At 37.4% G+C, this 12,300-nt stretch overlaps 1 protein-coding gene across 1 annotated transcript; it reads left to right on the top strand.

Annotated features, from left to right (window-relative positions):
- The first annotated feature begins 289 nt into the window (after positions 1–289).
- LOC131633902 (uncharacterized) lies at positions 290–11,953 on the top strand. The gene is made up of 12 exons (XM_058904575.1): positions 290–418; positions 712–873; positions 958–1,198; positions 10,162–10,252; positions 10,335–10,414; positions 10,553–10,646; positions 10,731–10,869; positions 10,952–11,109; positions 11,188–11,308; positions 11,465–11,563; positions 11,644–11,731; positions 11,820–11,953. Exons 1-12 carry the CDS (start codon positions 290–292, stop codon positions 11,951–11,953), a joined length of 1,536 nt encoding a protein of 511 aa, XP_058760558.1.
- The last annotated feature ends 347 nt before the right edge of the window (positions 11,954–12,300 follow it).

Genomic DNA, 12,300 nt, shown 5'->3' with positions numbered 1-12,300 from the left:
TTTTGTTTAATGTTTGATTTATGGATGAGAGAGCAATGGAACACGAAAGAGAGAGAAATGGAAACTAAATCTGAAAAATTAATGGTCTCTCTTTTTAATGGATTATTCCCAGTACTCTTAATTTGAAAAGTAAAAAAATACAATGAAAACTGCAAATATTAATTTATGAGATGACGAATTCAACAGTTTGCATTGAGAAAGGAATCTATTAACAATATATAAAGTTTAAAGTACCTGGAATTTCCACGTATGCCCTAACTGACTTAGTCTTTGTATTAAATACTGAATCATGGTTGATTCTAATTCAAATTTTGCTGACATGGCACAAGCACAGCAAAACTGTATCATTAATTTTCTCCAAAAAATTTCTGTTGTTTTTCACCTTTTATCACGTTTCAAGCATACTGAAAAACCAAATGTAATTATGATATATGTTGCGTGTGCTTTTCTGCATTTATGGATGTTTGTTGGAATTAAAAACCCTAGACGGCAGCTGCATCATCACGCAAGGGACTTAGGACAACTTCCTACAACCAAAACCTTTCAACTTTCCATGCTGCATTGTGCCCAGCTCCACTATAAATACCCTCACCTGCATGCCATTCATTCCAAAATCGTTCTACCAATACTACTCAAGGTTTTATATATGTTTTCTCATTTATATTAACATTCTGTTGCTGTTAGTTTGTATATTAATATCTATTTATTCAGGTAAAACGTGAAAAGAAATTAATGGCGCGTCCAATTGAGTATGTGGGAGATATCAATGACTCAAAGGACCTATGGAAGATTTCTGTTAGGTGCAGACATATTTGGTCGGTCACAAGTGCTTCAAAGAAGGAACACCTTGAAATGATTCTCGTGGATTCTAAGGTTTGCATTCATGTTCATTTCTGTACACTTATTTTACATATATTTTGGACCAGAACCTGATTCCATAATTTTTTGTTAATATAGGGATCTATGATTCAAGTTGTTGTGCCTCCTTACTTGGTTGCCAAGTTCAAGGAATATCTCTGTCATGGTTATTCATACGTAATGCAGAATTTTAAAGTAGGTCCCAATGACTTCTCTTTTAAGTCCACCGATCACAAACACAAGCTGGTGTTCTGTGGTTCAACTTCCCTTAAGAAAACGGACAACCCAGAAATTCTTGTTAATGTTCTCAATCTACTTAGTCTGGATGACATTGTAGATGGCAAGTTCCAATCAAATATTTTAGTTGGTAACCGTCGTCTTGGACTGTTAGAACAAGATTTGTTCTGATCAATATTCTTAGTTTTGATGATAACAAAGATATGAATTTTGTGTGAGATAATGTGGTACTCTAATACATTGCAATTTCCCTTTCAGGAAATATATAAAGAGTATGCACAAATCAGTGCTCAGAAGCTTTGTCTCAGAAGGTTCAGCATGCAACATCAGAACATGGTCTGGCAAGACATCAGAAGACGGTCAAGGCAGAATCAGAACATGGGTCTATGGAAGCATCAGAAGAACTTGAGGTCAGAAGCAGAAGCACTGAAGTTCTCATGGTATCACGCTCAGAAGCACTTCAAGGTCAGAAGACAAGAAGATGCTATGCACCAAGCTGTTTGACTCTGATGATATTCAAATATAATATTCAAACATCAGATCAGAAGAAAGTACAAGTGGAAGGCTACGCTGACTAACAAAAAGAACGTTGGAAGCTATTAAAGGCAACGTCAGTAGACACAGCGTGAACAAGGCTCGAGGTAGTTGACAAAAGCGTGAAACATTAAATGCAATGCTGTACGGAACACGCAAAGCATTAAATGCATCCAACGGCCATCTTCTCAAACGCCTATAAATATGAAGTTCTAATGAGAAGCAAGGTTAACAACTCTGCTGATACAAACTTGCTGAAACGCTGTTCAAATCAAAAGCTCAGAAACTTCATCTTCATCAAAGCTCACTACATTGCTGTTGTAATATATCAGTGAGATTAAGCTTAAACGTTAAGAGAAATATCACAGTTGTGATTATAGCTTTTAAGAAGCATTTGTAATACTCTTAGAATTGATTACATTAAGTTGTAAGGAACTAGAGTGATCGGTTGATCAGAATACTCTAGGAAGTCTTAGAGGTTATCTAAGCAGTTGTAACTAGAGTGATCGTGTTGATCAGGAAACTCTAGAAAGTCTTAGAGGGTATCTAAGCAGTTGTTCCTAGAGTGATCAGGTTGTGATCAGAAGACTCTAGAAGACTTAGTTGCGGACTAAGTGGAAAACCAGTGTAATTCGTGCGATTAGTGGATTAAATCCTCAGTTGAGGTAAATCACTCCGTGGGGGTGGACTGAAGTAGTTTAGTTAACAACGAACCACGATAAAAATAACCGTGCAATTTATTTTTATCGTTCAAGTTTTTAAGACTACACTTATTCAAACCCCCCCCCCCTTTCTAAGTGTTTTTCTATCCTTCAATTGGCATCAGAGCGCCGGTTCTAAGGTGCAAGCACTTAACCGTGTTTAGAAAAGATTCAGGAAGAGAAAAACGCTTCAGTAAAAGATGGCTGGTGAAATTCCAACAAATCCACCTGCATCTACATCTGGCTCTGCTGAGCAATACAACGGAAACAATGGTTATACTAGACCACCAGTATTTGATGGTGAAAACTTTGAATACTGGAAAGATAAACTGGAAAGTTACTTTCTTGGTCTGGATGCTGATCTATGGGATCTTCTGATGGATGGTTACAAACATCCAGTAAATGCTAGCGGCGTAAAGCTTACAAGGCAAGAAATGGATGATGATCAAAAGAAGCTTTTCAAGAATCATCATAAATGTAGGACTGTTTTGCTGAATGCTATCTCTCATGCTGAGTATGAGAAGATATCTAACAGGGAAACTGCCTATGATATATATGAGTCATTGAAAATGACCCATGAGGGAAATGCTCAAGTCAAAGAGACAAAAGCTCTTGCTCTAATCCAGAAGTATGAAGCCTTCAAGATGGAGGATGATGAAGACATTGAAAAGATGTTTTCAAGCTTTCAAACTCTTACTGCTGGATTGAGAGTTCTGGATAAAGGCTACACCAAGGCTGATCATGTAAAGAAGATTATCAGAAGCTTACCCAGAAGATGGGGTCCAATGGTGTCTGCATTCAAGATTGCAAAGAATCTGAATGAAGTGTCTTTGGAAGAGCTTATCAGTGCCTTGAGAAGCCATGAAATAGAGCTGGATGCAAACGAGCCTCAAAAGAAAGGTAAGTCTATTGCATTAAAATCAAATATCAAAAAATGCACTAATGCTTTTCAGGCTAGAGAAGAAGATCCTGAAGAATCAGAATCTGAAGAAGAAGATGAACTGTCCATGATCTCCAGAAGGGTAAACCAACTCTGGAAAAGCAAGCAAAGGAAGTTCAGAGGTTTCAGAAGTTCAAAGAGATTTGAACGTGGAGAATCTTCTGATGACAGAAGATTTGACAAGAAGAAGGTCATGTGCTATGAATGCAATGAGCCTGTACACTATAAGAATGAATGTCCAAAACTTCAGAAGGAGAATCCCAAGAAGAAGTTGCATAAGAAGAAAGGTCTTATGGGAACATGGGATGACTCTGAATCAGAATCAGGATCAGACTCTGAAGGAGAGCAGGCAAACTTTGCGCTGATGGCGACAGAAGATGATGGATCAGAATCTACATCAGAATCAGATTCTGAAGAGGTATTTTCTGAATTATCTAGAAAAGAGTTAGTTTCCAGTTTAACAGAACTTCTGGAACTCAAAGCTCATCTTAGTATCAAATACAAAAAGCTGAAGAAGCAATTTGAATTTGAAACTAAGAAGCTGGAATTGGAAAATTCTGAACTAAAGGAAAAAGTTTTAAATCTATCCAAAAATAGTGGATCTCCTTCTAATTCAGAAAAATCCACTCCTAGTCTGAATCATATTCTGAAAGAATATGATTTAAGTTTCAGGAAGTTCTTATCTAGAAGTATTGGCAGAAGTCAGCTAGCTTCTATGATATATGCTGTGTCTGGGAACAATAGATTATGCATTGGTTATGAGAGTGAAATCCCATACAAGCTTGAATCTGTGGATGATATGAAAATATCATACAAGCCTCTGTATAACCAATTTAAATTTGGCCACTCCCATGATATTAAGCACACATCACATGCACAAAGTTTTCACATAACACACACCAAGAAGCATGTGACACAACCTAAGAAATATCATGGAACTCAAAATAAGAAGTATCATACTGTTCCTCCTGTTAAATATTTTGCTAAACCCAAGTTCAATCAGAACTTGAGGAGAACTAACAAGAAAGGACCCAAGAAAATGTGGGTACCGAAGGAAAAGACTATTTCTATTGCAGATTCTCTTGGTGACAAAGAAGACAACATTCAACATGTCATGTCACCTGGACTCAAGATGTTCTCAACACTTGAAGGGAAGAAGGACTGTTTTCCAAGTCCTGGTACTTAAATCTATTGGAGAAGTTAAGTTTGAAGGAGATCAGAAGAGCAAGTTTATTAATTCTGGAACCATCTGTTTAGTTTGTTTCTAAAGCAATGGTGTTTCGTTCTTGGTTATTCTGAATGCTCTAAAAGCTACAGAATATACAATATTGAAACATTGATTGTAGAAGAATCAATCAATATCTGGTTTGATGATAAACTTGGTCTTGAAGAATCAAAGCTGCTTAAGAATTTTGCAGATATAGTTCGTCATATCAGAAGCTGCAGAACCAAGAAGCAAATCTCCAGAAGCTGTGTATATCAGAGGTAATGAATCAGAAGATCATTCAGATTTTCATTAGCACTTCAGAAGAAGTGATTCCAGAAGAGAAAGTTGATCAGATCAGAAGCAGTGATCAGAATCTGAAGGCGTAAAGTCTATTCTGAAAATTACAGCTGTCATCTATTATCTGATGGTGAACACGTGTCTGTACGGTTAGTACAAAGCGTGCAGTTGATAAGACGCCGACCTAGGTAACTGTATTAAATCATTTCATTTACCACGTTCTCTCTCCTAATGTCTTTTCTCATTAAATGCATAATGATTTTTTTTTAAATCTTTTAAAATAACCCGCTTCATCTTCATTCCCTCTTTTTCTCTCTTTCTCTCTCTTTTGTGCATCCCCTTCGTTGCATTTCTCTTCAAACCCTAGTTTTTAATTTGATCTCAAAGCAAAATCATCATGAACTCATCTTCTTGTTCTTCAAATTCAAAAGAAAGGCTCACTTCTTCACAGATCTTTTTACGAAAATATGAGAATGCTCCATTGAAAACATGCTTAATACCCACGAAAGAACTGGAAATTCTATGTGAATTTGCTGTGGACATCAACAACCTTAAAGCAAATGGCTTTCAGTGTGATGCAAGAATCTTTGAGCAAGGATGGTCTAAATATCTTAATAGACTGGTTGTCCAATTTATCCTGAACTCGTGAAGGATTTCTGGGTACATGCAACGGTTACACCAACTGCCATCATTTCATTCGTGCTAGGGCATGAAGTGGTTATCACTGAGAAGCTCATCAGGAAGCTGAACAATCTTGATGATGAAGAAGGTTGGTCTGGTCTTCAACCCCACACAGTTGACTGCACTCCAGTTGAAAAACAAATCTCCACGGTTTTTGGAATTGATTCTCATAACACGGGCACCTTAAGGCCTTTTTATAAAGCATGGGCTGAGATTATTCTGGGTTCCCTTCACCATAGAAAAAGGATGCTTTCCTCCTCCTACATCAGTCCGACTCACAAGTATACTCTTTTCTGCATTGGCAAAAAGATAGAGATCAACATCTCTCATATTCTGTTTGAGAATCTGAAAACTTCTATCTTTGAGTCAAGAGAAGACGAAAGGGCGAAGTACCCTCATATTCCAAGAATGACTATTCCATTCGGAAGGATGATTTCAGACATTCTAATTGAAAGCAAAGTGGTGGACTCCATCAGAAAAATCAATGCATCTCATTTTCTTGGAGTAATTCAAGGTCCCATCTTCAATGGTGTTGATCTGTTCAGACTGGAACTCATTAAGAATGTACCTGTTGTGTGCACGAGCTTTCCTGACATTCTGACAAGAAGAATTGCTGTTGAAGGATTCATCTCCTTGTTTCATAAAGAACTTGATCAAGTTGTCAAGCTTTATCTGGAAGATTGCGTTAGGAAGCAATCAGATGTTGATCCTGCTTGGATCCGTGGCAGAGTTCTCTCGTCCAAAGCTGACATTCTGAAGAAGGATAAGAAGGAGCGACAGGCAAGGCTAAAAAGAAAGGCCCAAGAAGATGAGGCTGAGAGGGCCAAGAAATTGAGGGTCACCTATGATCCTGACAAGGTAGGCTCTTCTGAACGCAGAAATAAAAGGATCAGAGACTCCCTTCGAAGAACCAGATCTTCACATGCTTCTTCTGAACACTCCTCCAGGCAGGTTTTTACTCCACCTCCTTCTGTCCCTAAACCTTCTCCCAAATCACCTCCTTCTGAACCAAAAGTAAACTTCACCTTACCAAGTCCTTCTCCATCATCCTTTTCCTCTCCCATTCTAAACCCCCACACCTTTAAGTATTCATCCCCCAACTCCTTCTGATAAACCCTTCTCACCTATTCCCTTTACAAATACTCCATCCTCTTCTCAATCCATCCCTTCTGATATTCCACCCTCATCAATCATTCTCTCAGATATCCCTTCTTCCTCATCCACCGCACCTCCACCTTCTCTAGACCTTCCATTACCTACCAGAGAATCCCAGCCCTATAGTCTTCTCTACCCTGACTACAAATTCACCTTCAATCCGTCTGAACCTGAACCCTATACCTGCTTGGAACTGTTCAGACATGAGGTGATTAGCAGTCTAGACCTTCTGAAGGATGCTTCTCTAAATGGTCTGGATGACGTTTCTACAAGAAATCTTTGGAAAAGATTTCGCAAGTTTTTTCAAGTAGAAGCAAAGGGAGTACAGAAGAAATTAGTGGCTGCTGCCCCTGGTTCCCTGGATATCTTCTGAAGGATAATAATGGTACTTACTACCATCCTCTCAGAAACTGTGCTGTTGCTGAGGAGAAGCCCTTCTTGGATGAATTGGAACAAGCAAGATTGGCTGCTGCATTGGAAGCTAACCCTTGCAGGGAGATTGTAATCTGGATTCCTGATTATCCTGTTCTTCTCGGAGATTTCAAGACTCTTTTTGAATTTCTGAGGGAAAACCCTTCTGAGAAAGACCCAAGCTTGGTCATTCCAGAAGTTGTTGACCCACCAGAAGTTGAAGGTCCTTCTGCTCCCAGGAATCTAGCTGCCATTCTTCAGACACTTGAGAATGGAGACTCTGAGATTCCGGCTGCAGATTATGGAGATGCTTCTATGCAAGAAGCAGATGCTGAAGATCATGTTGCTGAAACTGTTCCTGTTGAGGAAATCCCTGCAAATGATCTATCTATGGAAGCTGCAGATCAAAATGTCATCCCTGTGGATAGAAGCTGTGAAGCTTCTTCTGATGAATTTTCCCGTTTTGAAAGAAAGCTGGAAGTTATTCAGAAGAACCAGGATGAGCAAAGCTCAGTCAATGCTGAGTTTAGAGCTTTCATGGAGAGGCAAGAAGGACACAACAATGTGGTTCAAGAGATGCTGGCTAAGATCATGTCAAGGCTAGGGCCATCTTAGATTGAGTCTTTGTTGTTTTGTCTTTTGTTTTTGTTGCATCTGTTTTTGTGCATCTTGTCTTCCTTCTCTTTTTGTACTTCTGTACTTCTGGGTTGTTGAGCTTAAATGAAAATTATCCTTTTCTTCCATGTGTTTCTTTTTAGTTTTACATCTGAATCTTTTCTGTTTTTGATGTTATGACAAAAAGGGGGAGAAATATGTGATAAATGATTTGATTTAATCAGTTGCTTTACTAACAGAACTTGCAAAGTTCTATGTTTTTAAGTTGTGTTGTTGCAGGAACTAAAAGATCAACACAAGAAGCAACAAGATCAAGCTCTTGGATTCTTGAAGCAAGCTGAGTGCTTGGAAGCTTCAGAATCAGAAGCAAGAAAGAAGAATGATCAGAAATTCTGATAATAGAATATGATCCAAATCATTGTCTATTTGCTATGATATATTGTGTATTGGATCTGATATATTCTATATGGCTTATATGCCTCTGATACATATTTTGTGTTCTGATACACATTTTATGTTCTAACTCATTCATGCTGACTTTTGTCGTTCAGTGTTGTTCTGTAACATTTCAGGATGTAGAGATGCTCTGATGATGCTCTGGTACATTCAACAATGTTCTGATACAATCTAGCATGAAGTGATGTAAGAAGAAATTCAAAGCTCTGAAGCTATCCGAGGGAAGCAGAGATCAGAAGCTGAGAATGTTCTAAAGATCCAGAAAACTCAAGTTCTAAAGCTGTCCTAAATGGAAGCAGAAATCAGAAGCTGTGAATGTTCTGAAGATCAAAGAAATTCACGTTCTGAAGCTGTCCTAAATGGAAGCAGGAATCAGAAGCTGTGAATGTTCTGAAGATCAAAGAAATTCAAGTTCTGAAGCTGTCCTAAATGGAAGCAGGAATCAGAAGCTGTGAGTGTTCTAGGGATCTAAAGGAATTCAAGTTCTGAAGCTGTCCAATGGAAGCAGAAGTCAGAAGCTATGAATTGTCAAAAGACAGAAGCTTATGTGATCGTCTCTACCGAAATAATCAGGGAAGTCTTTTATTATTAAAGTTCTTCGAGTATTTATTTCAAGGGGAGATTATTCATCTCAGGGGGAGATTGTTAATCTCAGGGGGAGACATATTCACATGCTTATGCTATAGCTGTGTAATTTGTCTTTAGCCGGCTGCTCTTTCTGATCGCAAATTCATATCATTTATATATGTTTTTGTCATCATCAAAAAGGGGGAGATTGTTAGAACAAGATTTGTTCTGATCAATATTCTTAGTTTTGATGATAACAAAGATATGAATTTTGTGTGAGATAATGATGTACTCTAATACATTGCAATTTCCCTTTCAGGAAATATATAAAGAGTATGCACAAATCAGCGCTCAGAAGCTTTGTCTCAGAAGGTTCAGCATGCAACATCAGAACATGGTCTGGCAAGACATCAGAAGATGGTCAAGGCAGAATCAGAACATGGGTCTATGGAGGCATCAGAAGAACTTGAGGTCAGAAGCAGAAGCACTGAAGTTCTCATGGTATCACGCTCAGAAGCACTTCAAGGTCAGAAGACAAGAAGATGCTATGCACCAAGCTGTTTGACTCTGATGATATTCAAATATAATATTCAAACATCAGATCAGAAGAAAGTGCAAGTGGCAGGCTACGCTGACTGACAAAAAGAACGTTGGAAACTATTAAAGGCAACGTCAGTAGACACAGCGTGAACAAGGCTCGAGGTAGTTGACAAAAGCGTGAAACATTAAATGCAATGCTGTACGGAACACGCAAAGCATTAAATGCATCCAACGGTCATCTTCTCAAACGCCTATAAATATGAAGTTCTGATGAGAAGCAAGGTTAACAACTCTGCTGATACAAACTTGCTGAAACGCTGTTCAAATCAAAAGCTCAGAAACTTCATCTTCATCAAAGCTCACTACATTGCTGTTGTAATATATCAGTGAGATTAAGCTTAAACGTTAAGAGAAATATCACAGTTGTGATTATAGCTTTTAAGAAGCATTTGTAATACTCTTAGAATTGATTACATTAAGTTGTAAGGAACTAGAGTGATCGGTTGATCAGAATACTCTAGGAAGTCTTAGAGGTTATCTAAGAAGTTGTAACTAGACTGATCGTGTTGATCAGGAAACTCTAGAAAGTCTTAGAGGGTATCTAAGCAGTTGTTCCTAGAGTGATCAGGTTGTGATCAGAAGACTCTAGAAGACTTAGTTGCGGACTAAGTGGAAAACCATTGTAATCCGTGCGATTAGTGGATTAAATCCTCAGTTGAGGTAAATCACTCCGTGGGGGTGGACTGGAGTAGTTTAGTTAACAACGAACCAGGATAAAAATAACCGTGCAATTTATTTTTATTGTTCAAGTTTTTAAGACTACACTTATTCAAACCCCCCCTTTCTAAGTGTTTTTCTATCCTTCATGGACTAATTCTGAATTTTTAACCTCTGAGTTTATACCTGTGTTAATTTTGACTTATATACGCGCTTATCTTATGTTGCTCGTTCTTATATTTCAGATGTTCTTGGTGGAGTTGTAGAGATTACTCAATCGCACGTCAGTTCTGATAACAACAAGAGCAAAGTTGTTTTTTCAGTTACTGATAATAGGTGAGATCCATATACACACACTCTTATACATATGCATGTGATCTTTTTATATTTTTAACGGATCTGTTTTATTATATTGTAGCAAATCCATGGTTGTGTGTACCTTATGGGTAATATTTGCAATCCAATTCAACGAGTATTGGACAAAAAATAAGGATGCTGGTAATATGGTTGTACTTCTAATTAATGCTTAAATAAAGGAGGCTCAAGGTATATGCTTCTGATTTGGTGTTTTTTTATGTGATATAATAAATCTATAAACAATTTGACATTCTGAGATTATTTAATATATCTTTGTAGGCAACTTTCCTTTAAACGTATCAAATGCGTGGAATGGCACAAAACTGGTTATTAATGATACAGGTTTTGAACAGGTTTCTAAGCTAAAAGAAAGGTATTTGCATCGTCTTTTTTTTTTATGGACCGTTTGATAGATAATATAATTCTAACATGCATTACCTTATTATTACTGATGCAGTTTTAAAGGTGATTTCCCAAAATTATCAGATACAGTCGTGCAAGTTAGTGCATCACAGAATTCACAATACTCGGATTTCGATAAGTTTTTATGGAAAGCTGATGTTTTAAGTCTTGCAGAAATAGGGGGTTTGCAGCAGGCAAGCGATCACGTACTTTGAATGTATATTATTAACTTTCTACCGCTCATCATTAAATATTTTTATTGGGTTTGTATGTTAGGAAACTACATGCGTAACTGTTGCCACGCTGGATAAATTTGATGTTGGACAATCTGGATGGTATTACGATGGATGTGTTGACTGTACAAAGAGTGTGACTCTGAGGGATGGAAAGCTTCAGTGTTATGCAAAGCATATAAGTCCTTCTCCCATGCCCAGGTATTGTTTAAGCTATTTCAGAATTTTTTTTCTTTCTATATCTTATTATGGCTTTTGATATAATATAGCATGTTGTAGGTTTAAACTGGAAATACTGGCTGTTGACGGTAAATGCAATGCAAAGTTCATTTTTTGGGACGTCGACTGTGTTAAGTTGGTAGGCAAATCCGCGACTGAGATTATAAATGGTCTAAAAAGGGTACATGAGCTCCCTTCATCATTCTATCTGTCCATAATTCAAATAAATGTATTCTAACATATTTTTTTATTTTTTATGAAACAAGAGTGGGGAGTATGATCCGCTTGAATTTCCTTACAAACTTGATTCAATATTGAAGCGTGAGCTGGCCATCAGAGCTGTATTCCAACCCAAAATGGACGCCTTTCTGTGATTGGTTTCAGAGATGATCCGGAAACCCGTAGCAGAGTCAAGGAAAATTTTAGAGTTGAAGAGGTAAATTTGTTTTGCTGTGGCTATTAACTGGACATTTAATTACGTTGTAACATACTGATGAATTGTTATTTCTCGTGCAGCCTACACCTAGGCTGCGCATAATTGAACCAACAACCCAGGACGAATTTCCAAGTGTTTCTGTAAGTTTGCATAATTCACTTGCTGAATGTATCTGATTGTTATCGTCTGCAAATGTTTTGCTTGACAAGAAATTTTTTTCCATGCGCATGATTTCATGAACCTCTGTATGTCTCAGCCGATTATGATCCTTCTGCCTCAAATACTAATCTTACCCCTTCCAAGAGAATTTTGAGCGAATCTGTTGAGGAATTTGAAGGTGTACAGCTTTCGTCGACGAAGTTAATTAAAGATATCAAGAAGGAAGAGTAGTGGACTATGAGCAAGGAATATGTGTTGTACCCAGTTTGTAGGATTTGTTTTTTTTGTTTCCGATGAACACTTTATTTTGGTGTATTTTATATGATTTGAACCTTATGGGACAAATCAAGTGTTTAATTTTAAGTTATTGTATTTCTTGCAAATTAGAAATTGCAGCAACTATTTTTAACAACGGTTTTTTTAATTAGGAAATATGATTTCTTGAGTTGTCTAATTATTGTTATTTATATATAATTTGGTTTTTACGTGTAGAATATTTCTGTATTTAACCTTTCTATATGGATCAAAAGATAAAGGAGTATGCTTTTTATTTAATAAACTTTAACAAAATGCTTAGA

This window comes from Vicia villosa, unplaced genomic scaffold (assembly GCF_029867415.1).
Source record: "Vicia villosa cultivar HV-30 ecotype Madison, WI unplaced genomic scaffold, Vvil1.0 ctg.001188F_1_1, whole genome shotgun sequence".
Lineage (NCBI taxonomy): Eukaryota > Viridiplantae > Streptophyta > Magnoliopsida > Fabales > Fabaceae > Vicia > Vicia villosa.
The sequence above is the reverse complement of the archived record's forward strand: the minus strand, read 5'-3'. Positions and strand labels throughout refer to the sequence as shown.

What these genes read in the sequence shown, in the direction of transcription:
- LOC131633902 (XM_058904575.1), top strand. Translation starts at nt 290, where the DNA reads ATGGTTGATTCTAATTCAAATTTTGCTGACATGGCACAAGCACAGCAA. An exon ending in TCTGGATGACATTGTAGATG is followed by an intron (nt 1,199 to 10,161) that starts GCAAGTTCCAAT and finishes CTTATATTTCAG; the next exon opens with ATGTTCTTGGTGGAGTTGTA. An exon ending in GTTTCTAAGCTAAAAGAAAG is followed by an intron (nt 10,647 to 10,730) that starts GTATTTGCATCG and finishes TTACTGATGCAG; the next exon opens with TTTTAAAGGTGATTTCCCAA.